Source organism: Neoarthrinium moseri (genome assembly GCF_022829205.1).
Source record: "Neoarthrinium moseri strain CBS 164.80 chromosome Unknown scaffold9_Wmoseri_CBS_16480, whole genome shotgun sequence".
Taxonomy (NCBI): Eukaryota; Fungi; Ascomycota; class Sordariomycetes; order Amphisphaeriales; family Apiosporaceae; genus Neoarthrinium; species Neoarthrinium moseri.
Genome location: NW_026055123.1, coordinates 82,896 through 108,863, shown reverse-complemented (window position 1 = coordinate 108,863; position 25,968 = coordinate 82,896). Strand labels below are relative to the sequence as shown.

Genomic DNA, 25,968 nt, shown 5'->3' with positions numbered 1-25,968 from the left:
GGCCACAGCTGCGTGCAGTCTGGGGTCTGGCAGCCTCTCACTTGATCTCCAAACCATTCGCGATGCGCTTTGTAGCTATACATTCAAGTTCGTTTGGTAAGGTTCATGAAATGTCCTGGCCCATGATTCAGATCCAAGAGCCACTGAGCGAAACGATTGCCGAAAGAGTGACCTTGGCGTCCCGGTACAGTGGTTCATAGGTATCCTATGTCTCGGTGCCTCTTTTTCTCCTGGTCTCCTCCAACATTCTCGGTTGAGCACCGAGCTTGTACTTCCACCGTGGGCCACACATTTACGCTCTGTTATCTTGAGAACTGCCTTCGATGGTCGATACAGAACTCAAGAAACCAAGCCTACCTTGAATCGGTGCCGCTGCTCTGACTACCTCACGATGCCAATTGCAATACACCTCAACAAGGCGTTTTAGTAGGATGGCTTCACCTGAGTTGGGTAACTTAGGGAGCTAAGCATGTGCTTCAGCCTGCAGAAGAGCCAGCTCCGATGCTATGCATGATCTGGAGCTGGCGGTCGGCAGTTGTTGCTGTTTCCAGACTATCAATGGTCTGAAAATAGAGACTGGTTGCCTAACTCAAAAACGAAGAGAGTACATTTTGTTTCATATGGATACGCGGGTGTCAAACGACCTCCCAGTGGTATAATTGTACACGACATAGTTCGATCCCATGACCGAGGTCTTTTTCTTCACAAACGAGATTTCGATTTGGCGAATCCTTTCGCGTGAGCGAGACGCAGACGTACTGGAGAACCGGACACAGCGAAGAGTTGGTTGCAGCGTGTGGTATAGAGGACAGTCGACTTCGCTGCACCCTGTTTCTTAATATGTCTGCGTGGCGACGAGTGGTTGAAAACAGCTGGGAAGTATGCTGTCTTATTGCTCCTGTGTCCAGTTCAGTGCCTTCTTTCTTCTCCCACACTATCTTTTTAGTAATGCGAACTTTAGCAAAGCTGCGTGATAGATTTCATAAAAGGAATCTACGCGAAAAATTCAATAAAAGTACTTGGCTCAATTCATTTCTATCCCATACAATCGAATCAATCCGTCGGTTTATTAATATGATTGGTAGTAAACCACGCGGGCAATGCCACATTGACAATACCTGTCAAAGCTCTATACCCAGAGATGGGTAAAATTGCGTGAAGGAGGGCAGATCGAGAAGCTGCTGACTGAGCTGTAAAGTATTTACGCTGTACCTTTGAGAGGTGTGCCTACAATCTTTCTTCTCTTAGTTTCAAGCATGTCCGTTTGAGATGGAGTCCGAATTGCGAGTCCAGCCCATTGATTGCTTCTTCTACCTACAGCGTCTTTCCAACCCCCGACCCGGGTGCTGACACAGAATTCAACCTGAGTGGTTGGCATAAGTGAGACGCCAGGGCCCAGCTAATTGATTCCGTTCCTGTGGTTCACGGGGAATGCTGTTTCAATCCACCCAGGCCACCTGCTGCATATGCCACAAAGCTTAACAGCGGTGCCATCATTCAGACCCTGTTATCGACCTCATAGCATGCAATTGCCACTACTATCATGGCAATGTCAAAGTCCATCTCCTATGCCTCAACCATCAGACTGACCCCCAACATCATTTCCCACCACTCGACCTTACCCAAGTTATCTCGATCAGCCCCTGATTAGTTTACTTTGAGACAGTGTCTCTTATGCCAGATCGATGACATCTAAGATGATGGCCAGCATTTGTATCCATATGTTGCACACCAGCCAGCTGTCGAGCGCTTGCCGATATCCGAGAACTAGCCCTGTACTGACGGAAAACGCTCCTCTTGTGGGTCGATTAGAAGCACAGATCACCGCAAGTTGTAAGGCCTAGACACCTGTTTATAGTATTTACAAGCCTTACTGCCCAAATATATTACACAGCATCAAGTAAATGGCACTTTAAAGTCAAGTAACGCACTGCCTGCATTAGTATTGCAAGTCGCAAGACGGCCAGCGTCGAACAGAGGGCAATTGCGTGATGAGCGCAGCTGTCGCATGTCGCGGCGCCCCTGGTCAAGTTTGCTGCGTAAGACCGCAACAGCTCTATAAGATGTTGGAGCAAATGATGCACATCAACAGCGAGTTGCAGCCAGTGATGGAGAGTTTCTTTTGCCTGCTTTTGAGCCAACAAGAGTGCGCCGCAGGTAGCTGAGAGATATTTTGGGACATGCTGGGCAACCCGCAGGTTCAGCAACTGCGAGATATCAAGGCATGCATGGTTCAGTAAATCCAAACCAACTTATCGTGACCGCCCCCGTGTCTCATGCTACTCCCAACATCGCTCAATTGTATCTGAAATCTGTGAATCCGGACCAGATGCCTTGATTTTTGGAGACCCCCTTGAACTGTATTTCAGCCTCGTTCCCAAACTCCTGGGAATTCTTCGGTCTGGAGGGCTCGAGAACCAAACCTGCATTGGGAAATGTGGAAATTACTTCAATCATGCATCTCCTTATGGCACAGGAGTAGCCACAACCGGTTGTGGTGATCGAATTGTCAAGTAAGGTGGCAGGAGGGTGAAGCGATCCGTGAAATCGGGTTGAAATCGGGTTAAATAGAACGAACACCCCCTCAACTGAGCAGGTTGAGATTATTGTCTTAAGCATGTTTTTTCCCGAAAACCCTGGTTCAAGATGGCTAGGCTTACACTCATTTCGGTCATTGGCCTTCTCGCCTCAGTCCCTTGGGCTCACGCTCGTTTTGACAGCACTCTTCAGACTAACCTTGCCGTGTATTGGGGCCAGAACTCCTATGGCACGGTGAACTCCCAACAGCGTCTGTCTGCATATTGTTCAAGTACGTCGATACTCAGGATGCACACGATCATCGACATTGATATCTTTCTAACAACGAATACAGTGACGCAGATCAATATTATTCCAATTGCATACATGAACGGTATCAACACGCCTTCAATCAATCTAACCACGTCGAATAACAACTGTAGCGCGTACACGGGATCGCAGCTCCTTGACTGCGCACAGCTTGAGTATGCTTCCAAGTCCCTGCCACTCCAGGCAGTCAGGATGCTAAACGATTGATAGGAATGATATCAAGATTTGCCAGAAGACATACGGCAAAACAGTCATGCTCACGCTGGGTGGCACCACGTTTAACGAAGTCGGTTTCGAATCTGTTGCGAAAGCTGAGGAGGCTGCTGTGCGGGTCTGGCAGCTATTCGGTCCTGCTATCGCCACAGAAAACCGGCCCTTCCGCACTGCCGTCATCGATGGTTTCAACTTTGACTTCAAAAGCTCCGCGACCAACATTGTCGCCTTCGCAGCGAAGCTGCGGGCGATCACGGACAACAATTTCTCGTTGCCCTGGCTCAGTGGCGGCTCCAACGCGCAGAAGAAGACATACCTGGCTGCCTCGCCTTCATGCTCCTTTCCAAACCCGTCAATGAACGATATCCTGGCCAATGTCTACCTAGACATGGTTTTCGTGCAGTTTTATGACAGCAGCTGTGGCGCCAACACGTTCCTCTCCAACTTCGCCAGCTCTTCACAGCCCCAGATCCAGCCTAACTTCAACTTGAGGACCTGGAATACTTGGGCCACCTCCCTGTCCGTGAATAAGGACGTCAAGATCTTTGTTGGATTGCCAGCCGGTGTTGCTGCGGCCAATTCTGGATACGTCTATGGGGACCAACTGTGCGCAATCATTACGTTTGCTAAGACGTTTAGCAACTTCGGTGGTGTTGTTCTATGGGATATGAGTCAGCTGGTCGTCAATGTTGGCTTCTTGGAAACCATTTGGATTTGCATTACCAAGCCTCGCAAATCTCCCACATCAACGATCTCGATCTCGTCAACTCGAAGCGCCTCGAGTATTGGAACAGCAGAGGCATCGTCGACTTCGCTTCGATTGACTTCATCCGAGACTACTTCGTCCCCGCGGAGCACCACTCCCATCCCGTCTTCGCTCGTTACCTCTCTTTCTTCTTCGTTTGAAACTGTAACACGGTCTACGTCTTCTTCTCAAGAACGGCCTTCTTCATCCGAAGGCCGTTCTTCTAATCTTATTTCGGACGTGCTCTCGACGGAAAGTTCCTCCGTTTCCACGACGTCTTTGCCTCAGGCTTCTAGTAAAGGATCCTCAACTGAAACGATCTCACCAAGGACAGAGCCTCAAACATCGCGATCTTCCACGGAAACAATGTCACCAATATCTAGCGGGCCCTCTTCTACAGGATCTGTTTCACCAAATGCACCGGGTTCGACCACCTCCAAAACGACTTCCACAAGCGAGCAAGGCTCTCTTACACTGCCTACTTCCCTTTCTACTGAGTCAGTTTTGTCCTCTTCAGCCGTTCCATCCACAGAACCAGCCTCATCCTCCAGAGCGAACACGTCTTCCAGTAAGACCACCAGTGCTACCGAAACATCTGTATCAAATATTGAGTCCATCACAACTAGGACGCCGGGATCGATATCTCAGTCAAGCAGCACCTCTAGATTCGAGACTACCCCTACGACACCGCTATCAAACATATCGACTGTTTTGTCAAGTACAGCATCTACCTCCGTAGCGCCTCCTTCCTCATCAAGTGCTACCTCACATTCGGAATCAAGCACGGCCAGTGTAGAAGCCATCACGATTACCACGTCGATCTCGCTTTCCACTAGCGGTAGTAGTACATTGACTTCCTTATCGCTGTCCACCTCGACCTTGCAGCCAAGCGGCTCCACCAAACCTCTCACTTCGACTGGGAGCCTCGAGCCAGCATCAACAACGTCCACGATATCTGTGGGCTCTAGTGTTGAATCATCCACATCGAAGTCCACGTCCTTGACAACTAGCCCCAATGCATCCTCGACGGGAAATACTTCTAATGGTGAGGGAACGGGCTCACATACCTCCTCCACAGCCCCCAACAGCACTGGCGCTGGCTCGTCAACTTCATCTGTTGCTCCGCTTACGACAGCCACGGGTTCATCCAGTGTGATACTGAACCCGAATACTGCAACCACCAAGTCATCAGATTCATCCTCAGGATCACTGTTACCAACATCCATTGGTTCAGAGTCAACAACATCTCGCGGAGGGCCAAGCCCGTCAACCTCAGGCACCAGCTCGCCTTTGGCGGTTTCAACGAACTCACCGTCGCCAAGCTCGTCAAATGAAAGTTCAGCTACTAAGTCGTCAACGTCGGATTCAATAGCCATTTCTGTCTCGACTTCCTTGTCTACTAGCGGGAGTAGCACAGTCACACTCCTGATGACTAGCACGACGTCGAAGCTCTCCACGAGTCTTGCGTCGAGCACCGTGAGCGTGGAGCCTCTGACGGCCACTACCAAAACGGAGTCGACATCAGCATCAAGTGGTGGCAGTAGCACGGTTGCTTTACCTACAACACAATCGGCTACTACTGGAACTAGTACCTCACACACGGATCGTGATACTTCCACCACTGGGTCATCTGCTCAGACCTCTAGTCCTCCGGCTCCCTCATCTTCGGCTAGCAGCACATCGAGGACTGGGCCTGGAACTGCCAGCACTGGCTCGATCTCCACTTCACTCTCGACCAGCGGTACTAGTACCTTGACATCGTTGTCGACTTCAACGTCGGAGGCTGCAACGTCGAGCTTAGCATCCGCTACTACCAACTCTGCAGACCCATCCACAAAGGCATCGAGCCTAGCGTCAACAACAATGACTTCCAGCAATACAGGTACCTCTGCCACATCAAGATCAAGCGAAACCAATTCAGCGGTCTCAAGCATTCTGTCCACAAGTGGCACCAGCACATCAAGGGCATCAAGTACAGCAGGGACCAGTACCAATGGGATTGATCCTACTATAGCAGGTTCGTCCTCGGCAACCACTACTAGGACCGGCACATCAGCCTCTTCAAGTACGATTGGAACCAGTGTGAACGGCGTTGACCCTACCCTTTCCGTATCCACCTCGCTGTCGGCCAGTGGGACAAGCACATCTACCTCGTTGAGTACGCGAGGAACAAGCACGAATAACACTCCACCGAGCTCGCTATCCACCACTTCTGCAGGGACCTCAACGTCAATTTCGCCCTCAACGGTACCCGGGACATCATCTGCTTCATCTTCCAATGCTCAGTCAGCGACCAGTGTGACCTCTGCTTCAGGGGTAACAAGCTCATTGACCTCCCCGAGGAGTACATCTCCCTCTACAACAGCTACTGAGGCCTCTAATTCATTGGCATCATCTGCATCTGGTAGTGCTTCGTCCCTCACGCCAAGTTCAGTTGTGTCGTCATCTGCCACCATTCTACCGCTGACTTCATCCCTTACATCTTCTACTCGGGAAACGACAACCGCTGGAACTTCATCTTCGTCTTTGCCTACTGTATTAACCGGGTCTTCGAGCATTAGCACAAATTCACTCTCCACTACAGCGGGTTCGGCGTCGGGGACAGGTCTCTCATCCACTCTCACATCATCCAGAAGTACCAGCTCACCATCGTCCGCACTGCCCAGTACACCGACGACAGCGGTCTTGTCTACGCCTTCGTCTAGTAACACTGCAAGTCCAGAGACGACTTCACGGTTATCAACGACCTTGCTAAGTTCTGGATCGTCACTGTCCGCATCTCCATCTACTCTATCCTCACCAACTACGAGCTTGAGCGCAACGAGCACGCCAGACAACCTGAGTTCTGGATCAAACACTGCTTCGACCAGTGGTGCGTCAGCTACAGTCTCTGCATCAGCGTCGAGTACAAGAGCAGCATCAGCTACTACGTCGGCAACATCTATAGCCTCAACTATGTCCTCTTCAGGATCGAGTACATCCGCCCCTTCCACGCTTCTTGGTAGTACGAGTTCCACTTTGACTTCAAGCATATCGAGTAATTCAGCTGTTAGCTCACAATCAACATCAGCTACATCAAGTAACTCTAGAGACCCAACCCTCAATTCGGGATCAGCTACTTCAAGTAACTCGAGAGACCCAACACTCAATTCGGGATCAGCTACTTCAAGTAACTCGAGAGACCCAACACTCAATTCTGGATCAGCAGCTTCAACGTCTGCAGCCTCATTATCTTCGACATCATCAACTACACTCCCCTCTGGAACAACTTCAATTCTATCTTCACCTGGTCTTAGCACCACCGCCAGTTTGACATCTACACCAATTATGACTTCCACGGGAGGAACGTCAGGCACAGTCTCCACGTCGGTTTCCACTGCAGAATCTGGTAGCGCTTCTCCTTCCTTATCTACATCGGTTTCTACTTCAGGGTCTGGTTCCCCATCTACTTCAGCTTCGGCTCCAGGATCTGGCAGTGCTTCGCCTTCCTCATCCACGTCGATTTCCACTTCAGGATCTGGTAGCGCCTCTCCTTCCTCGTCCACTTCAGCTTCGGCTTCAGGATCTGGTAGCGCCTCTCCTTCCATATCCACATCGGTCTCTACTTCAGGAGCTGGTAGTGTCTCTCCTTCCTTATCCACTTCGATTTCTTCTTCTGGACCAAGTACCGCATCTACTTCCTTGCCTATGTCGATCTCCACTTCAGGATCTGGTAGCGCTTCGCCTTCCTTATCTACATCGGTTTCTACTTCAGGATCTGGTACTGCCTCTCCTTCCCTATCTACTTCAGCTTCGGCTTCAGGATCTGGCAGTGCTTCGCCTTCCTCATCCACGTCGGTTCCCACTTCAGCATCTGGTACCGCCTCTCCTTCTATATCGACATCGAGTCCAGCCACGGTGGGGACGGCATCTTCAAGTACAAGCAGATCTTTGAGCACTTCGCCTACACTTACATCTATTTCATCAGAAGAAGCGACCGCAACCCGTGCTACATCGACGAATAGCGTCTCACCTTCATCGCTGCCCGCATCTGGATCGTCATCAACGAGACCAACCTCAGCTGAAACAGAGAGCACGCGGACGTCAAGCACCTTGGCAGACACTACCACAGGTACTTCACGCTCTACGACAGCAGGGACACAGTCTAGCACCGGAACCTCCCGGTCATCGGTCGATCCAGTTATTGATAGCACAAGTGAAACTTCTAGCCTATCGACAAGCAGGCCCGCCGAGTCCAGTAGCCAAAGTGTCGACTCGCACACGACACCGTCGGCAACAACAACAACAGGCTCACAGAGCGTACTTACAGTTACGGTTACGACATCAGTCACACCGACATCATGCATTGTCACGTCGCTGGTTTCGACGACAGTCACGGTGTTTGCCACACAGACCCTCACCCAGGCCGCAGCAACAGCCACAATTGTGCCGCATTTTGGACAGTAAGTTATAAATCTTTGCCATAACGTGTTGACACGAACTGACATTTAACCGCGCAGGTGTGGTGGGGCCTTCTATTTTGGACCCAAAATTTGCGAGGCGCCGTATCAGTGTGTATATGAGTCGTACTACGTATCCTATTGTCGGTAGGTGCAAGAGCGCCAATGAAGCATATATGGTGAAAGTGTTGCAGGAAAACACGATTTGGTTCAAAGGGAGTTGGGCGAACAATCTATTATTAGCTTGGAAGAAGCATCATTAAGCCATTCATTCAGATGGTTGTATAAGAATATACCCGAGGGCTTATCAGAGCCCCCAGCGATTACCATCCTGCAAAATTTGTGTAGAGATCTACAAGAATGGAAAAAGGAGTCATATGACACTGAGTTCTAGCGAAATGAAGACCCATCCCGGTGGCCAAGCGTGATGACTACGTCTGGTTGAGCGCAAAGGGCCGCGTCGTGATGTGAAGCTTGCAGTTGAATAATAAACTCCGGAAAGATTTTTTAGTAGATGCATTTTACTTCATATTCTAACAGTATTCTATTCTATCATGATGAGATCACTTAATATGGCTTCACTCCGGCGAGTTGCAGCATCTTCTCCGTAACTACAGGCTTCTCAAACGGCTCTGTTCTATACTTGGGGCAGATCTCGCCGTCCCTCATGGGCTTCTCCTTTGTGACACGAACGTTGCTATACCATCGTTAGAAAGCTGCAACAGGACCCCATAGCTGAAAGGTGACGAATATGGACGACTTACCAATGGGGCCAGTGTGTAGTACCCATGTAGTTCTCGAAGCAGTACTTCTTCGCCTCCAGAGCCTCTGGCTCGGCAAACTTCCGTGGCGTCATACAAATGTACTGGACGTGGCGAATCTGGTCGCCTTCAGGGAAGCAGGCGTCTGCCATGTATCAGCCAGTTATCGTGCGCATCATGCTATACTTCGCACTCACAATGCATGGTTCTCGAGTCCCAGAGCACAAAGTCACCGGGTTCCATGTTAACCTTGACGAGCTCGCAGCCGCGCGATTCAAACCAGGCAACGTCCTTCTTGCTGAATAAGAAGAGATCCATAAACTCGAGCTCCGGGGGTGGTGCGTCCTCGTGGTCGGCAGAGTCACGCTTCTGGGAGAAGAACTCGTCACTGTGGCAGGGATGTCAGTAGAATGCTCAAGGCTATTCGTCGGCGTAGGCGCCTTACAAGAGCTTGGCAGATCCCTTCATGAGCATGAGACCACCGTCTTTGGGTCCATTGGGAGCATAGTTGAGAAGACCCTGAACCGCCTGCATACTATATCAGAGGTCAGCATGTACTTTGTGGTTAGGGCTTTGATCGGCTTTGGTCTCACCCTTTGCGGCGGGGGTTCTGATCACAGTGAGGCCAGGGGCTCCATGTGATATCCTTGCGGTTGGGCATGGAGATGTTCATGCCGTCAAAAGATGTAATCAACTCCTTGGTGTCCCAAAGCTTCTCGAAGATCTCGACGACTGTGGGCTCGGTGCGGGCCTCCCAAGCCATCTTCTCGTGGGTCGAACCGTAGGCGAAGTACATGCTAGTTGAGACCATGAGTAAAGCGAAGGGGAGGAAAAACGTTGCTGTTGATCTTTATCATAACTTACCCGCCTTTGAAGCTCACTGGCAGCTTGTCAGCCGTCCATGTGCTAGGGTCCTTCTCGTCAAAGCCCAGGTCGAAGTTCTTGAGCCACTGGATCTGCTTGTCGCAGTAGTATTGCGCACGCTCGGGGCTGATGACATTCTTGATCACGACACAGCCGTTCTTGTGGAACTCGTCGCGCCAATCGCCGTAGACAGCATTCTCGTCAAAGGTGACCAGGTCTTTAGTCTCGAACTTGGCAGCAAAAGTCTGCTGCTGTTCCGTCTTGAAGGCGTGGGTAGTAGTGGTTGTGGTGGTCGACATGGTTTCTTCAGCTCTTCACAAGTCTTGCTTGCTGTAGTCTAGTGAACTGAGATTGGCTTGGAGAAGTTGAACAGCAAAAGCGTCTTGTGTCTCCGATGTTTTATCTTCGGATGCTTCAAATACTACAGTGCCCGCGACTGTCGAAGGAGGCATGTGCCGGCGGGGCTACTGAACCGAAGCATGGCGAGGATGCGACCCGGAACAGGCATCTCGGAATCCGCTTCGGAGCGCGTGCCGCAGCAGACGCTGCCCCTGACTGCATACCATGGCATTCGGGGATGTTGAGGGAAGTGGAGGCTAGTGGGGGCACTTACAAGACTACCCCGGAATGCTACTCCCACAGCGGCTAGGCGGGTCCCCGTTACCCCAAGTTCTGGCCTGCGTGGCCCCGGTTCCCCGCAGTGTCCCCTGAGCTTGTGGGCCAATCAGGGGCACATGATGCCCCAGATAGGGGAAGCCGGGCGACGCGGCTGACCTCCAACTCCAGACTCGGTTCGGTTCGGCCAGCGACACTGCACAGGAGCAGCCTCGGAGTGCGATGAAGCGCATAGTCGCCGGTTCGGTTCAGCACATCGGGCTACGGACCTTCTCCCCATTTCTCCAATTCGCGGGGGGCTTCGCGGGGTGCAGTCGCGTTTCGGGGGGCGTCTATAACTTTTGCGACAAATTGACAGGTGCTTTTTTCTCTTGTGATCATGGACTTGTCGTTAAGAACGCCGCCAATTCCTTGTCAATTGTGCTGTCTGGTTACTGAGGAAGTCGCTATTCTATCCAGTCCCGTACACATTATAGTGCCAGCAGCAGCAATACCGAAACCATGCCCAACCCCGTCCAAGTCGCCACACGAAGAATCGAGGTGCCCAAGCTGGGCGAGAATGGCTATGTCGGCTTCACGCCTGGCAAGTCAGAGGTTCTCAAGGCGGGTTCTAATCCATTCGACGCGAAACCTTTGAAGAGCGACATCCAAATCGACCACGACGTCGAGGTCGTCGTACGAGACGGTGCCCGCCTCTACATTGACGTCTACCGCCCCGCCGGCAGCACAGAAAAAGTCCCTGCAGTCCTCAGCTGGTCCTTTTACGGCAAGAAGTACAGTGCATTGGACATGCTGCCCATCTGCGTGTGGAACTGCTGCGTCCCGCGATCTGACCTCAGCGGTCTAGAGAAGTTCGAGGGCTTGGACCCGGAGTACTGGTGTCCCAAGGGTTATGCCATTGTCAGCGTTGATACTCGCGGTGCTGGCCACAGTGATGGCCAAATCTGCGTCATGGGATCACAAGATGCTGAAGACGGCTACGATGTAATCGAAGCCGTGGCTAAGATGGACTGGTGTAACGGCTCTGTGGGAATGGCAGGCAATTCCGCCCTGGCCATCTCGCAGTGGTTCATCGCCGCACAGCAGCCACCGTCGCTCAAGGCCATCGCACCTTGGGAGGGCATGGGCGACATGTACCGCGAGCAATTCTGCCGCGGCGGCTGGTTCTCCATGAGCAACTTCGATCTTATTGCCAAGGCCATCGTCCGTGGCCAACCCAACTCGGGGCTCGAAGACTTTGCTGAGATGTACCGGAGGAGCCCAACGCAGAACGATTACTGGAAGGACAAGAGAGTAGATATGACAAAGATCAAGTGCGCTGCATATATCCGCGGCTCGGACGTCAGCAGCATTCACACCATGGGATGCATCCGAGCGTGGTTGGAGATTCCGCACGACAACAAGTGGATTCATTGGAGTAGCAAGCAGGAGTGGTATGAGTTGTACTGCATCCCTCATGCCATGGACGAGCTATCAGTCTTCTTTGACCGTTATCTGAGAGACGTTCAGAATGACTGGGAGAAGAAGACACCCAAAGTCCGTTGGTCAGCACTACAGTTCGGCAACCGAGAGCCAATTGACGACATCGTCTTGGAGGGCTTCCCCGTTCCGGACACTGACTATCGCGAGCTTCTTCTGCAACCTGACGGCAAGCTCGGCTCGGAGAAGGCAGCTTCAGCCGGAAGCGTCTCATACAACTCAGAGGACCACAAGAGCTTTGCAGACTTTACATACACTTTCACTGAGCCAGCTCGGCTCATCGGTCTGCCAAAGGCCGTTCTATACGTGTCCTGTGACAGCCGAGATGACTTCACTGTCTTCACCATCCTAAGAAAGAAGGATAAGGATGGCAAAGATTTGATGCATCTCAACTTCCCCATGAAGGCTACACCCGTGAACTCGATCGAAGAAATTCCGGAGAAGGACCAAGCAAGTCTTAACCTCCACCTCGGATCCATGGGTATACTCCGGGCATCGCAGCGGGCGATCGACGAATCCAAGAGCATTCACCCTCAGTTCCCGTTCCACCCCCACGAGAAGCAGGAGAAGATCGAGCCCGGCACTGTTGTCAAACTAGAGATCGGCATCTGGGCTATGGGTGTTGATTTTGACGCAGGCGAGAGTATCAGCCTTAGAGTAAGCCACAAAGAAGTTCTCCCTAGCTGAACAATTTGCTAACTAGTACAACCAGATTGGTGGCCAATTCCCAAGTATCGCGGAATACAAAAGCTTTTCCCAGCCGAGGCCGGAACACGAGCTTAACCGGGGTAGTCACACTGTCCACTTCGGTGGCGACTACCCCAGCTCTGTAATCTTGCCCTTCACTCCACTGAAGCGGTGATGATCTCGTAAACTGTGCCATATAATTTAATATAGAACTTAGCAAATATGATGCAATCAAACACCAAGAAATCGTTAAATATCTCAGAAAGAATTGAGACTCCCGGAGCGACTATGCACTGTCTCTTGCCTGCCTCTGAATGAACCATATCGAACTCTACGGCAGTTGTGTAGTCAAGCTGGTTGCACGTCACTGAAATCAATCCAGAAACACAAGCGAACCGCTGTGACCAATTGAAACGACTATAGACTCAGCCAAGACCGGGAAATAGCTCGCTAATGCGCATAACAAAGACCGGAATGCGACAAGGCTTGGACTGCCGGCTCCAGACCCTCGTCTTTCACCTGTTTATGCTTTTCCGAAGACAGTAAGATGCCGAAAAGGGCCATCCAGTTGCGAAGCTGAACTATACTGTCTGTGCCAAGTATCAGGGAGACTTATAACAAAGTTGTAAGTCTAGATGCCTCAGATCTCTCGCGTGGCGTTACAGTTCCTTGCCATAGCTTTGTGAAATAATTATGTTGAGAGCGGCTCGGAGCACCGAGTTCTTGACTCGGTTCGTCCTATGCTCCCAAGCACAACCCATACCCACTAATCTAGGCCGCCCAGGCTACCCAAGCCCGATAAGCCAGCATGACAATTGGAAGACAACCACTGGTCACACACTCGGCCCCTCCCCCACAATGGTCTTGGTTTCGCCCTATTGCTGCGGAGATAACTGCCCAGAGGTTGCTAGTCTTCAGTTAGCCAACTTAGCAGAATCTGGGGTTCAGCTGGGGTAGAACGCGGGGTACCACGTACCAAATGTGAGCCGAAACAGGGGGCTAGCGAGCATTGTCTACCGGTCCCACAAGTTCGGGTCGGTTTGACCAGCGTGTATATCATGGGCCGCCGATCACCCTGGAATCAGGAATATGCTCCTCCATCATTGTCTCAATTGCCAGAGTCTCATCTCATCTCGTGGAATACAGTCATGGAGGACCACAAGTCGTTGCCGTCGCATGTTGAACATGTCGATATTGAAAACGCAAAAGGCCATGAGATCGCCAAGGAAGACGTCGCGGTCATGGGCACCGTCAAGTTGACTGATGGCCAAATCGTGTATATCCCTACACCAACAGCCGATCCCCAGGGTAATTTGTTCTCTACACAAATCATCTTGTCTCGGCACCGCTGACCAATGATACAGATCCGTTGAACATGCCGACATGGCAGAAGACGATGGTCATTATCGTGATCTCAATCTGTGAGTGGGATGCGATTATATAGCAATAAATTATGGGCTGTTGCTAACTATATAATTATTACAGTCTCTTGTCTCGGCCTTTCACTTGTTTCGGGCTTTGGTGGTCTTCTGGGTTTCTACATCCCGGAGTATGCAGCAGCCGGCAAAGGCTACGCTGACATTACGCACATGATGACTTACCCGACACTCTTCATGTAAGAATCCCGAAGCCCTATGCACAGTTCAAAGTAGTGGAAAGATTAGTCACTGACAGATTTGAATTTTCCAGGGGTATCGGTAACTTGATCGGAATGCCCATCGCTTACGCTGTCGGTCGTCGCGTCGTTTTACTCGTTTCCACAGTCATCATGATAGTCGGTGCGATTCTCTGCGCATATGCCAAGAACTATGAATGGCATCTTGCCGCTAGAATGGTCATTGGACTCTCGGCTGGACAGAGCGAAGCCCTAGTGCCCATGATCACACAGGTACGTGCAAAAGTTGGAGCATATGGCAATTTGCAAACAGGAAAGGCGCGTTATCTGACTATACGCTGTACTTCTGCAGGAAATCTTCTTCCTTCACGAGCGTAGCAAGGGTCTCATGATCCAACAGACCGTCCAAGTCATCCTGACGGCAGTATGGACCGTTTTTGCTAGTCCCATCGCCGCTGCCATCACACCCCAGTGGTGGTATGGACTCGGGGCCGTCCTCTCCGGTGTACAACTCATTCTCGCATTCTTCTTCGTTCCCGAGACGAAGTACTACAGGCCCCTGTCCTCCTTCCAGGAGTCCGATTCGGCGAGTGACAAGGACGGAGAGCCCATTACCAGGGTCTGCACCACGCGCCCGGAATTGGACAATGTCAACTTCCTCCCGCGCACCCTGCGAACTGATCTTCGTCTCTGGGTCGGCGAACCGGAGTGGAAGAAGGGGTGGCAGACTTTCGTGCAGGCATTCGAGCTGCTATTCTTCCCCAATGTACTCTGGGCGTTGTGCCTGAATGGACTGACCCTCGGAGTCAACATCGCCATCGGTACTACCTATGGATCTATCATCACCCACGCGCCGTACAACTGGCCCGATTCGTCCGCCAGTTATGTGAACTGTGGCCAAATCATCACCGCGCTGGTTGCTCTGCCCTTCTTCGGACATGGGTCTGACCGCCTGATTCGATGGTTTGCCGACCGCCGCAACGGTCTACACGAGCCTGAGACTCGAATCATCCCCCTGGTCCTACCTATCATTGTCGGTGTGATCACAGCCGTCCTCTACGGCCAGGGTGCCACGCACCCCGAGAGCTACCATTGGTTCACCTACGTATGGGCTGTGGCTGCGTACTACTTTGCCTTCGTCGGTGCTAACATTGTGGCGATCACTTATTTGCTAGACAGCTACCCGGCACGCGCGGGCCCGCTTCTGATCATTATCTGCGCCTTCCGAGGCATCATTTCCTTTGGCGTCAGCTATGGTATCAGCCCATTCATTGAGCAAAATGGGTACGACGGTGCCTTTAATGCTTTTGGAGGACTGACTGGTGGGCTTGGCGCGCTAGGCATTTTTGTTTATATTTTTGGCAAGCGTATCCGCCAGTTCACAGGAAGGTTCTCAAAGGATAAGTCGGAGTAGGAATAGGCATTTCGTTATTTGCTGTCGTTATTTGCTGTGAACTGCTGACCTCAATCTGAAGGAAGGCGCCCATAGGACCAGCTACTGTAGCGGAATGATTTTTCTTGCTGGTTCGTAATGGGAAGCCTCAAAGGTTATAAAGAGGGGTCCCGCGACGTGGAAATGGAGGTACTTTCTGTGCAATTGAGCTTGATGTTGAAATGTTACTGATTCCACATGTCTACTTACCTGCGTGTAAAGTGTTATGTTAACTGCCTCGATACTTGGACGTACATGTTGTTTCCAGCACACAGTGATTCCAACAGTGGACCTTACCCCGAAATTGCCCCATAGCAAGTCTCAGTCGGTCTGAGTCAGTCTAGACTCGTCATCTGTAGCTATGCATGGTTGGATCGCTTTCTGGTAATCGTAATTCGCCCGAATACAAACTGCCCCGTGTGTGCGAACCCACCTGTGTCGTATAACGGAGGCTTTCTTTGACAATGAGTGGGGCTCAACTGACCAATCGGAAACATAGGTCGCCACTTAGTTTCCGACACAGCCCTATAGCAAAGTACCCGAGATGGCTTCATAGAGCCTGGAATTCGTCGTCATTTTCTGGATAGCTCACCCATACATCTCACTCTTACAACCCACTCTTACAACTCACTCTTACAACTCACTCTTACAACTCATAACATTTTTGTGTACTCTATCATTGCGTTACGGAAATACAGAAAATGGCCAGCGCTGTATCCATCTACGATTGCCTCATCATCGGGGCCGGACCTGCAGGGCTCTCAGCAGCCCTTGGGCTTGGGCGACAGATACGTTCTGCGCTAGTCTTTGACGCGCAGAGATACCGGAATGATTACGCTGATCGCATGCACAATGTTTTGACCTGGGATCATAAAACACCAGCCGAGTTCCGGGCGGCAGCACGCGAAAACATCCAGTCTCGGTATGATACCATAAAGTTCAAAAACGCCGCAGTGGCGTCCATCTACAAGAAAGACGACGGTACTTTCGAAGTCACGGATATCCAGGCCAATAAGTATCAAGGCAAGAAGATCGTACTTGCCTCGGGCGTCTCGGAGACGTTCCCGGATATCAAAGGATTCTCTGAGTTGTGGGGCAAGTCAATGTGCGCCACCGAAGACCAATAAATTTACTATTATTATGGAGAGGACTTACTAACATTTCCTCAAGCTTCCACTGCTTATTCTGCCATGGCTTTGAGGAGCGCGGGGCAAAATCAGCTGGTATACTGGCGGATGGATTCATCACGCAACCTGATATGATCCTGCATGTGGGACGCATGATATTACCCATAGCTGAGAATGTCACGGTGTATTGCCATGGGAACAAGGAAATGCTCGCCCTGGTACAGAAAGAGTTCGAGGGCAAGGATCTCATGATTGAGCCCAGGAAGATTACCGCTCTAGAGCGCAATGGAGAACACGTCACCGTGCGGTTTGAGGACGGCGAGACGAGGCAGGAGGCCTTCATGGTAAGTTTCGGAGACATCGAGACTCACGAGAAGAAATTCTAACACTTTTATTCAAACTTCAGGCAGCCATGCCCCCCGTAAAGCTCAATGAGTCGTTCCATGAGCAGCTAGGTCTCGAACTAGATCCAATGGGCCATATCAAGACCCACGGCCCATTCTCTGAGTCGTCGGTCCCCGGTGTATTTGCTGTTGGAGACTGTGCCACATTCATGCGAGCCGTTCCTCAAGCGAGTGCAATGGGTGCTTTTGCAGCTGGAGGTGTGGTAGCACAACTAGGGGCAAGGGGCAAGTTTTGAGTAGCGGATGTATTCGACGTCCCAAGAGAGTGAGAGGAAGATGTCATATAATAAGCAACATAGACATAGACTCTCGGGGAGATTGGAATTTCTGGCCTTTCAAAGCATCAAATTTGGGACGATCGATACCTGATTAGGCAGGAAAACTTGTCTTTGCTCAGCGCTGGCCCTTCCAGAAATCTTCATTTCATTCCCATGTTTATCTGGCATCTATTAAAGAGTTATTCGAACATCGTAACAGACTCAAAAGCAGCATGCTTGAATGCAACTGATGGAGATCAAGTAAACTAATCTGTATACTCTGGTAACACTATCGTGAGTGTACTCATCCTTCTATTATGAGCAGTAGAAATGTGCTCTGAATAGTCTCTCTGGCAGGCAGTTACATACAATTAATCGCGTAGAAACCCGTTTAATTAGTCTTAAGTGAAAAGAGGCCTTTAATTAGAGGCCAAATTAGGGAGACGGGGTTGTACACGCCTATCATCTTGTCATCTCATGGTGAAGCTGAACTAAAATTATTGAAAATCCTATATTTCGCGCAGGCGGAACAAGACACTGTTATAGGTTTAGAGATGTAGAAGACTAATCACTGCAATATTTGAAGTCCGAAGAATTGTTTTTCATTGCCGGAGAGGCGTGATGAATGACTTGGTTGCCCGTCGCTGAGCTCCCAAGCCATTATGTACAATTACTAATTACTATGTTGTTCTAGCGACGTTACTAAGGAGCGTGGTTATGGCACCGATCCCTTGGGTATAACTTCTATTTACAAAAAAAGCACAAATTTGCCGACCCATCCCGATGCTTTTCGGAAAAACAATCCTCATTCATAAAATCGTTAAAATTGCGTTCAGGCAGCCATTGATCTTCTCCGTCTTCTGGCGGTCACGGCCTGAGGGGAAGACTTGCCCCCGAGCTTGCTGTGGCAGACGACCGTGGTGGCCTGCTTGATCTTGACGTTGCTAAAGGTCCAGACGCCGTTGTTGCCGGCCGTCATGACTTGGTTGAAGGTCGTGGTGCCCTCCTTCTGCAGTGTGTAGTCCAGCAGCATGCCGACCTGGGTAGCGTTGGTGTTGGAGCTCGTGCATGTCACCGTCAGCGTGCCGCCGCCCGTGCTGGCCCAGTTTGCCGCCGTTACCTTGACGGTGTCAACGGGGATCGTGGTCGGTGTTGACGTCGCGGTTGCAGTGGGCGTGACGGTGGCACTGGTGGTGGGCGTGGTCGTAGTAACGGGCGGGCACGATGAAATGTCGAAGACAGTTACACCGGTCTGGGGGAACGGGTCAAGCGGACCCCAGATGTTGCCGGCGGCGTCGGGGCCCAGACCCTTGGTCAGGTGGTTGAAGGCCTCGAACGAGTTGGGGATCGGGGCCAAGCCAGGGTTGGTGAGCTCGGGCTGGATCCATTCGGTAACGGGCTGGACGTAGCGGCCGGCGGTGATGTTGTTCTTGGTGAGCGTGCCGGTACCGGTGCCCGAGGTTTCGATCATGTACTCGCGGGTGTAGCGATCGTTGGCTGTGCCGGTCTTGAGGCGTACGTCGAACTTGTTGCGAGTCTCGCCGGCAGCAGTGTCGACATTGGCGGAAGTGATGGCTCGCAGGGTCTCCTTGCCAGTGCAAGGGTCGACTTCGATCGCAGAGACAGTGAGGGGGGAGCCGGCAGGGTCGGAGACGTAGCCGATGAACTAAAGGGGGATCGTTAGCTGGGGGATCTCTGGTCTTTTGAGGTCAAAGTCAACTTACTTTGCTCTGGGCAACTTCGGCATTAACGTCCGCGGTGAAGACACCAATGTTTACGTCCTCCATTCGAATGAACACAGGCTTTCCATTGGCAGCAGTCGCGCCAGTCACGATCTGAATATTCGTTGCTGTAATTTCGTAGACGATGATCTCACTTCCGTCTCTGTAACCAGAATACTCGATGAAATCTCCGACAGCAAAAGGCGCCATGAGCAGAGGATCGGGAACAGTTCTTGTTCTTGTTAGTCATGTCCACAAGCTGTAACTCTGGGACTAAAACTTACAGAGTTCCTTGCTTGTTTCCAGTTGCGGCAATAGTCGGGCGGTTGGACTCGGGACACAGAGGGTCGGTCGCGCTGCGTGGCACACACATGGGGAAACCCGAGAAGGAGCAGATGCTGGGGTTCTCGTCGTCGGCGGTCATGAAAGGAGACTTGGTGTAGCCAGCGGAGAAGACGGCGTTGGGATCGTTGATGCGGATGATCGGCCCGTTGGTGATCTTCATGGAGCCATCGAGGTTAATCTTCTCAATGAAGCCAGAGCTCGCTTGGGTGAACAGCTGGGAGATGTACACCTGTCCAGCGATGGGCTTTCCGGAGACGACGTTGCCAACAACCTGTTGATGAGGTGAGCTAGGTGCTCTTCGTGTTAGTCTAGTATGTTTAGAACTTACCGAGACTTGGTAGCCTGCGAATTGTCCTGCTTGGTAGGAGGCGACGAAATCCTTCCATGGTACCCATGCTACAGGGAAACCAACTTGTAGGTTCTTGGGGACAGTTGCGGTCCAACCGTTGACACTGATTGTGCCGCCAGTGTTGAAGGAAGTATCAGTTGCAGTAGCACTGGGCCGACGTGTTAGTCTGTGTGTCCTTATGTTGTTGTGTGTGTGTCCAGCTTACCCTTCTATGGCTCCATCCAAGGCAAAGCCAACATCGGCAGCCTGGCAGGCGCCGATGAGGAGGAGGAAAGGAACAAGGAGGATGTGAAGTGACCAGTACATTGTGACAGGCTGACGAGTCATGAGGAAACCACGAGTGATCAACAACGGGAGACTCACACTCGTGTCTCACACCAGCCTCTTTATAGTAGCTCTCGAGGGAGGCATCCTAGACTCTAGACCTTCAGCCCAAGGACCGAATCCATCCAAAATAAGCGAAAATAGAAATATCAGCACGGACATGGGCACCACCACAGCGGAATCTCGTATATGCCGTCCGCTCGGGCGGCTGTCATGTAGTTCAGGACTTTTGACAGGGCTCATTAAGATTTCGGCCGGGGCGAAAACATCGCTTGGGCTACGGCAACCGCCTCAGCTTGACAACACTTGCGTCGATAGCTGCCTATAGGACCCGTTATTATCTGCCTGACCGTCCCTAGGCCCCTTGTCAAAGGGAGCCGTTCGAGGCCGGGACCATAAGCAGCCCCCCTAAAACTCTCGGCAACCAGTGGCCTAGATCCTCGACCCCGTGGGCACGGGTTCGATGGGTCACTGTCGTCGACTCGTGAGCATAGCCAAACAAGCAATATTGTGGAGCGGCGCGAGTGGGGCTGAGCTGAACAGAGATGCTTATGCGATCGGTGTGGCTGCTAGGCTGGGTGCTGGGACTCGGCCGTGGGCCGTGGGCTTTTTCTCAGGGTCCTCGCTGGGGTGGAAGCAGATGACGGTGGCTGATGAAGAAAATTGCGTATAATCTTGTAAGCCAAAAGGCACCTTTTAGGGCGGTTGGCGATATCAGACAACCTATCTTGCAATCTGCTACAATAAACAAAACTTCTCCCCGTCTCGCTGAGCTATACAGTGAGACACGTTGCTGAAGAAAACCAGATACAGTCAGACATGGTATCCTGAGTGCATGCAATGCATATAACTGAAACCTTGCTTTTGTTCTAGACCCCCCCTGCAAGAGTCAGCCGCATTCGGTCCTCGGATCCTGTGAGACGCAACGGTGCCCTCCTCTCCCCCAATCACCCACCTGCCCGCGACAGCCGTCCAGATCGAGAGCAAGCGCAAGAAAACGAGATCCGTGAGAAGAAGCTTATTACTGAGTTTACCGGCCGAGTGGCACACTATTGACTGTAGATCAGCCTCGGGGGCGCACCCATCTCCGACCCTGATTTTTTCCGCTACCTGGGCTTAGACACGCGAGCGACTCTGAGAGACTGCCCGAGACTCAGCTGCCCAGACGACGGATGCAAGCCACAGCTCTGGCGAGAGGCCGAAGCCGCGCTAAGCCGCGCGGCAAACGATGACTGGACAGCCACCCCACGCCAGATTGCATGTCTCGGTCTAGACCCTGTTGGCATGGCGGGCCGGGACAACATGTCGGGCATGGCGATATTCGGTTTGGGGTATTTCGCTTCAAATCGTAATCTATTCGTCCACGAGACCAGTAATGTTCTCGTATCACCTAAAGGGAAAATGACAGAGTCCTGAACGCTTATTGAAGTATTGCAACCTTTCTGGGAAAAAACAACTGAGCTTTCTGCTTTACACTCACAACCCAAAAGCCTACACTTCGCATCCGACGCCGACAAACATACAGTTCTTGGCATGTCTGTTTGAGAACCTCTGTATGCGTATGCAGAGCCAGGCCGTCTCCTCAACCCTCAAGTGGTATCGTGAATATCTGACTCCGTGCACCGATGCTTGGCGCCGGACACCACGAATGACGACCTGGGAAACGCCAGAAATGCCACTACAAAGCCCCTTGGGTCTAGCGGAAACACTTTTGAGCCTACCGCCATTCTGTTTATCTCCTTTCCAGACGGCGAAGCCAGGAATTTTGTCTAGTCCTCCGGATCTAGAGCTGCTGGTAAAATATCACTTTGAACGAATTGGAAACAGAGAAGCAACTATGAAAAATGTAAAATATTGATTGGCCAGGGATGGCCGTTTTCAGGCCATGCCGTCCATATACGTTTATGGAAAAGACTGGTGAGTCGGGGTGATTCCAAAGCAAGAATTCAACCATCATCAGTTGATATCAAGAAGGGCGACATCGGGAATGCTCCGCTGTCGCTTGTGGCCGAAAGGCTGTTGTTCCGACGATGATTTTCTCTTCTGTGTCACACTGGCGAGGGGGCTGCTGGCCAGGTTGGGCATGCGCTTCTTCTGTTTTCGAAGTGGCGAAATCGGAATGTTGGTGCTGGAGATCCGGCCATCCTTGATACCGCGCAGAGTGCCCTGATGAAGAGGACCCGAGAAGGCAAGCGACTCACGAGTTGCCTTGCCGCTTCTCAGCAGCTGAGAGTTTGCTTGGTCGCGGCGGAATGCACCGACGATGTCCGAGTTATGCTCGAAATGGCTGAGAAGGTGAGACACATCGCCACCGGCCGTGTCTGGCCGGCTGGGCGTTGTAAAGTAATCGTCGTTGTCACTAGGCCCGTTGTCCTGGTCATCATCCGAACCATCTAGTTCAAGGAAGTCTCCAATGGCGAGGCCATGCTCCCCCTCATCTTCCTCATCGTCTTCTGCTTCGTCCTCGAAGATATCCTCCAGCGAGTTGTTCGAGAAGAAGGCCTCGACGGGGCCGACAGGCTGGTTGGGGTTCAGGAAGTCACCGAGCGTGTTGGAAGACATCATAGCGCCCATCATGAGGTTTCCCGAATTGCTGAAGATCGGAGACGAGTCGATGGGCTGGAACAGAGGTAGGTTGAACGTCTCGGGGGAGAGGTCCAGGCGCCTCAGACGCTGTGGGGTGAAGATCATCAACTTGCCGGTTCGGGGGTTCACCACGGCGACAGGCTTCTTCCCGTCGCTATCGAGATTGAACTTGCCAACGCGGGGTTTGCCACGTCGAGGCCGGACCAAGTGCGCGATGTCCGAGTCAGACGCTGAAGATTGCGCTGGCGCCTCACGTGAGTGCCTCCGTCGAATGGGTTGCCTTGCAGGTTCTTCATCCTCATCTGTGGTATCGCCACCATCTTCACCATCGCCTAAGTATGGGTGTCAGTTTTTGGAGCATCACATTCCAAGAGGCTCGACTCACTCTGATATCCATCTGTAGAAAGCTCATCTAGGCCCTTTTCAGGGGAGGCAGCAGGAGTTGACACAGCAGTAGACAGCTCCTGCGCAGTCATAGGAGTGGCAACAGGCGTACTGTCAGACTCCATGAGCGCGGCCATCGCATCCATGTCGTGAATCGGCCACTGGTTGTCTGAGAACAACTCAGCCTGGGGTATGATGTCCATGTTCTGGAAATCAACATCGTAGTGGTTGCCCTGCAGGTCCCAGAATGAGCCCGAGTCGGAAGAGCCGTCATCATGCTCAATCTCCCGGCGAAAGCTGGGGTCCAGGGCATCCTGATCGAGGAAGATATCGGGGAAGAATTTGTTATATTCGTCGTCGATACCCTCGTCGGTCTCGGTGGTGTCGCCCTCCGAGTCGGATACTCCAGCGAAACGCACGCGGCGCTCGACGGAGACGTCCTGGGTGGCAGACGTATCGGAGGCGTTGTTGTCATTGCCCTCGGACATGAAGCCTTCCCAGCTTGCGGTGTCCTCAACGGCTTCCTCGTCCTCATCCTCGTCGTCGTCGTCCTCTTCGTCGTCCTCTTCATTCGGATCGTCCTCGTCGTCTCCTTCTTCATCCGCTTCGTTTACCGGCCGAGGAGAGCTCTGGTTGCTTGCATGCCAACCATTGACTCTGAGGTGCTCTTCCTCAGCCGCTATTACATCGTCCTCGTCCTCGTCAGAGTCGCTAATGTCTCCAACGGCCGAGTAGCCGTCGCTATCGGACAGGTCCAGTGACGACGAAGAGTCGGAGCCCCGACGCTTCGGCGCCTTCTTGACCGGCGTGACGGGGGGCTTTTGCCGTACGTTTCGTGACATCGTGTTGTATTTTTTGTGGGCAGCTTGCTGCAATATCTATGCGGGATATGCAGGGGGGTGGGGACAGGGGTCTCCCGAGTCGAATAGTCGAGCCCGGGGGCAAACGGCGGTGAAGCCTGGTGATGCAGATGAAATCAATCGCTGCGTGTCCTAGTAGATGAGGCAATCCGATGCTGAATAGATCGCAAAATTGGCCTCTACTGAGTAATTGTAGTTTTCGATGTGTGCCACCGCAGGAGGGGCAGGCGATGGGGGTGGATTGAGGTTGAGGTTTGGGTTGACTTGTTGGGTGGTGGAGGCGATGGCGGGAGAAAAGAGAGGGAGAGAGGGCGTGCGAAGTGTGAGAAAAGGTGCAGGCCCCGTTGGAATGGGCTGGATGCGCAGTTGTTCTATCGTAGTTCAGACTTCCGTGGCCCAGTTCGCATGAACGGACACTGCTACAGTGAAAGTCTGTAAGAAGCTTCGTCGGGGTCGATTGTGTAGAATATCTCGGTGAACTGACGGACTACGGGACATGCCAGGCGCAGACACGTCCCGCAGTGGGTGTTTACAGCTCAGCGACGGCCGAAGGCATGATTCTCGACGAAGTTCTGGTATGTGGAAGGGTGTTCTGGATGCGATGGGTAGTGCGACTTCGTTGTCTGGGGTTGGTGGTGATGCTGGTCTGTGAGGAGGAAGGGAGAGAAAAGTGCAGGCCGGGGGCGCGAGCCGGGAAATGGGATATATTGCTCTGCGGCGCCTCTGCCTCTGCCTCTGCCGCTGGAGTGGGCTCTTGGCTCCCTGGCGCTCCGTCGGCCTCTGCTGCCAAACTTTTTTTTTTTCTCTCTCTTCCCTCTCCTCGGGGTGGGGTCGGTGGTTCTGATTCGCCATGCCCAACCTACGCAGCAGCTGAGACGAACCTTTCCCCATTGGGGAATGCGTCACCGCCATTTCGAGCCTCGTTTTCGACACATGGCCCGCAACCTGGCGGGCAAGCATCACTGCATTCACGGTGGAATCGTTCGAGGCCTGTTCAGTGTTGGCTGCTCGAGTTCGAGGGTCATAGGGGAGCGGAGTCACGGTGCTTCAGGATGATTCACATTCATGGCCGCCACTGACTGCTCTCGCGTGAGCCCTTGAGGGCTGTGACTGGACTGATGGACGCCGCCGATCCGTGTCCCTCAGTCAGAGACGCTACTATGTAGAACCCACGTAAAAGAAAGCCTTGAGCACTTGCAAAGGTTGTTTTCGATGGTCTGGCGTCATCTAAACGCTGCTGCGTACTACTATGGTATACCTATACCAACGGTGACCATCGTTGCTCACGGCGGTTCTGCTCCGCTGAGAACGGAATGCCAAAAATTTTTAGAATTTTTTTTTCCCTTTCAACCTCCCTTCGCGCCTCGATTACACTCCAACAAGCTCCACTACGACCCCAAAGACGTTATATGAGTCCGGCCTTTCGTAACGAACCACTTTGCCGCAATGAGGAGTCATAACCGCCCGCGCCAGCCGACCAGTGACACACGGAAACCGATCCTGGAGTCAGTCTGGGTTGTACAACTGCTGAAGAATGACGGACACTGGCAATTGGGATCGCTAACACGACACCATGTGCTCGCGGGCGCTTGCTGATCTCGTCCGGAGGTGGCAGGTCTCGCTGCTGCTCAAACGCATTTTCTTCATTCATGCAGCATGCTGCATACGTATTCCCTTATGCAAGGACTACTACGGGGTGCATAGCCGAAAATGACGGACCAGCACGTCAATCACACCTCTTGCTCGACAGCAAGCCGCAGACACACGGTAACGACATCCTTCGACCAAACCTGCATCGGCAGGCTGGCAGGCTGGCAGGCTGGCGAGACCGGGTCCCCATGATGGATCTCCAGATCTCGTGGCTGGTTCCTCCTTCTGGCCTGTGTTCGTTGTTCCGGCTTCCTGTTTCGTTTG

General features: G+C 52.2%; 8 protein-coding genes across 8 annotated transcripts; 4 read left to right on the top strand and 4 right to left on the bottom strand.

Moving 5' to 3' along the window:
* Window positions 1-2,646: 2,646 nt before the first annotated feature.
* JN550_003624 (uncharacterized protein) lies at window positions 2,647-3,966 on the top strand (the record flags this gene model as incomplete). Its single annotated transcript, XM_049315049.1, has 4 exons — window positions 2,647-2,809; window positions 2,873-3,002; window positions 3,058-3,731; window positions 3,788-3,966. 4 exons carry the CDS (start codon window positions 2,647-2,649, stop codon window positions 3,964-3,966), a joined length of 1,146 nt encoding a protein of 381 aa, XP_049174194.1.
* A 177-nt stretch (window positions 3,967-4,143) lies between these two features.
* Window positions 4,144-8,151, bottom strand: JN550_003623 (uncharacterized protein; the record flags this gene model as incomplete). The annotated part of the gene is made up of 5 exons (XM_049315048.1): window positions 4,144-4,400; window positions 4,575-5,306; window positions 5,364-5,397; window positions 5,446-6,045; window positions 6,109-8,151. The coding sequence occupies 5 exons, from the start codon at window positions 8,149-8,151 to the stop codon at window positions 4,144-4,146; spliced, it is 3,666 nt and encodes a 1,221-aa protein (XP_049174193.1).
* Window positions 8,152-8,811: 660 nt separating this feature from the next.
* On the bottom strand, window positions 8,812-10,168 carry JN550_003622 (uncharacterized protein; the record flags this gene model as incomplete). The annotated part of the gene is made up of 6 exons (XM_049315047.1): window positions 8,812-8,941; window positions 9,009-9,150; window positions 9,203-9,393; window positions 9,451-9,540; window positions 9,599-9,802; window positions 9,870-10,168. 6 exons carry the CDS (start codon window positions 10,166-10,168, stop codon window positions 8,812-8,814), a joined length of 1,056 nt encoding a protein of 351 aa, XP_049174192.1.
* Window positions 10,169-10,985: 817 nt separating this feature from the next.
* JN550_003621 (uncharacterized protein) lies at window positions 10,986-12,825 on the top strand (the record flags this gene model as incomplete). The annotated part of the gene is made up of 2 exons (XM_049315045.1): window positions 10,986-12,620; window positions 12,676-12,825. 2 exons carry the CDS (start codon window positions 10,986-10,988, stop codon window positions 12,823-12,825), a joined length of 1,785 nt encoding a protein of 594 aa, XP_049174191.1.
* Window positions 12,826-13,708: 883 nt separating this feature from the next.
* On the top strand, window positions 13,709-15,679 carry JN550_003620 (uncharacterized protein; the record flags this gene model as incomplete). The annotated part of the gene is made up of 5 exons (XM_049315044.1): window positions 13,709-13,958; window positions 14,015-14,071; window positions 14,136-14,265; window positions 14,340-14,538; window positions 14,618-15,679. 5 exons carry the CDS (start codon window positions 13,709-13,711, stop codon window positions 15,677-15,679), a joined length of 1,698 nt encoding a protein of 565 aa, XP_049174190.1.
* Window positions 15,680-16,398: 719 nt separating this feature from the next.
* JN550_003619 (uncharacterized protein) lies at window positions 16,399-17,464 on the top strand (the record flags this gene model as incomplete). Its single annotated transcript, XM_049315043.1, has 3 exons — window positions 16,399-16,802; window positions 16,868-17,168; window positions 17,231-17,464. 3 exons carry the CDS (start codon window positions 16,399-16,401, stop codon window positions 17,462-17,464), a joined length of 939 nt encoding a protein of 312 aa, XP_049174189.1.
* An 853-nt stretch (window positions 17,465-18,317) lies between these two features.
* On the bottom strand, window positions 18,318-20,206 carry JN550_003618 (uncharacterized protein; the record flags this gene model as incomplete). Its single annotated transcript, XM_049315042.1, has 5 exons — window positions 18,318-19,151; window positions 19,210-19,438; window positions 19,491-19,822; window positions 19,880-20,048; window positions 20,106-20,206. 5 exons carry the CDS (start codon window positions 20,204-20,206, stop codon window positions 18,318-18,320), a joined length of 1,665 nt encoding a protein of 554 aa, XP_049174188.1.
* A 1,974-nt stretch (window positions 20,207-22,180) lies between these two features.
* JN550_003617 (uncharacterized protein) lies at window positions 22,181-24,036 on the bottom strand (the record flags this gene model as incomplete). Its single annotated transcript, XM_049315041.1, has 2 exons — window positions 22,181-23,142; window positions 23,196-24,036. The coding sequence occupies 2 exons, from the start codon at window positions 24,034-24,036 to the stop codon at window positions 22,181-22,183; spliced, it is 1,803 nt and encodes a 600-aa protein (XP_049174187.1).
* Window positions 24,037-25,968: the final 1,932 nt, after the last annotated feature.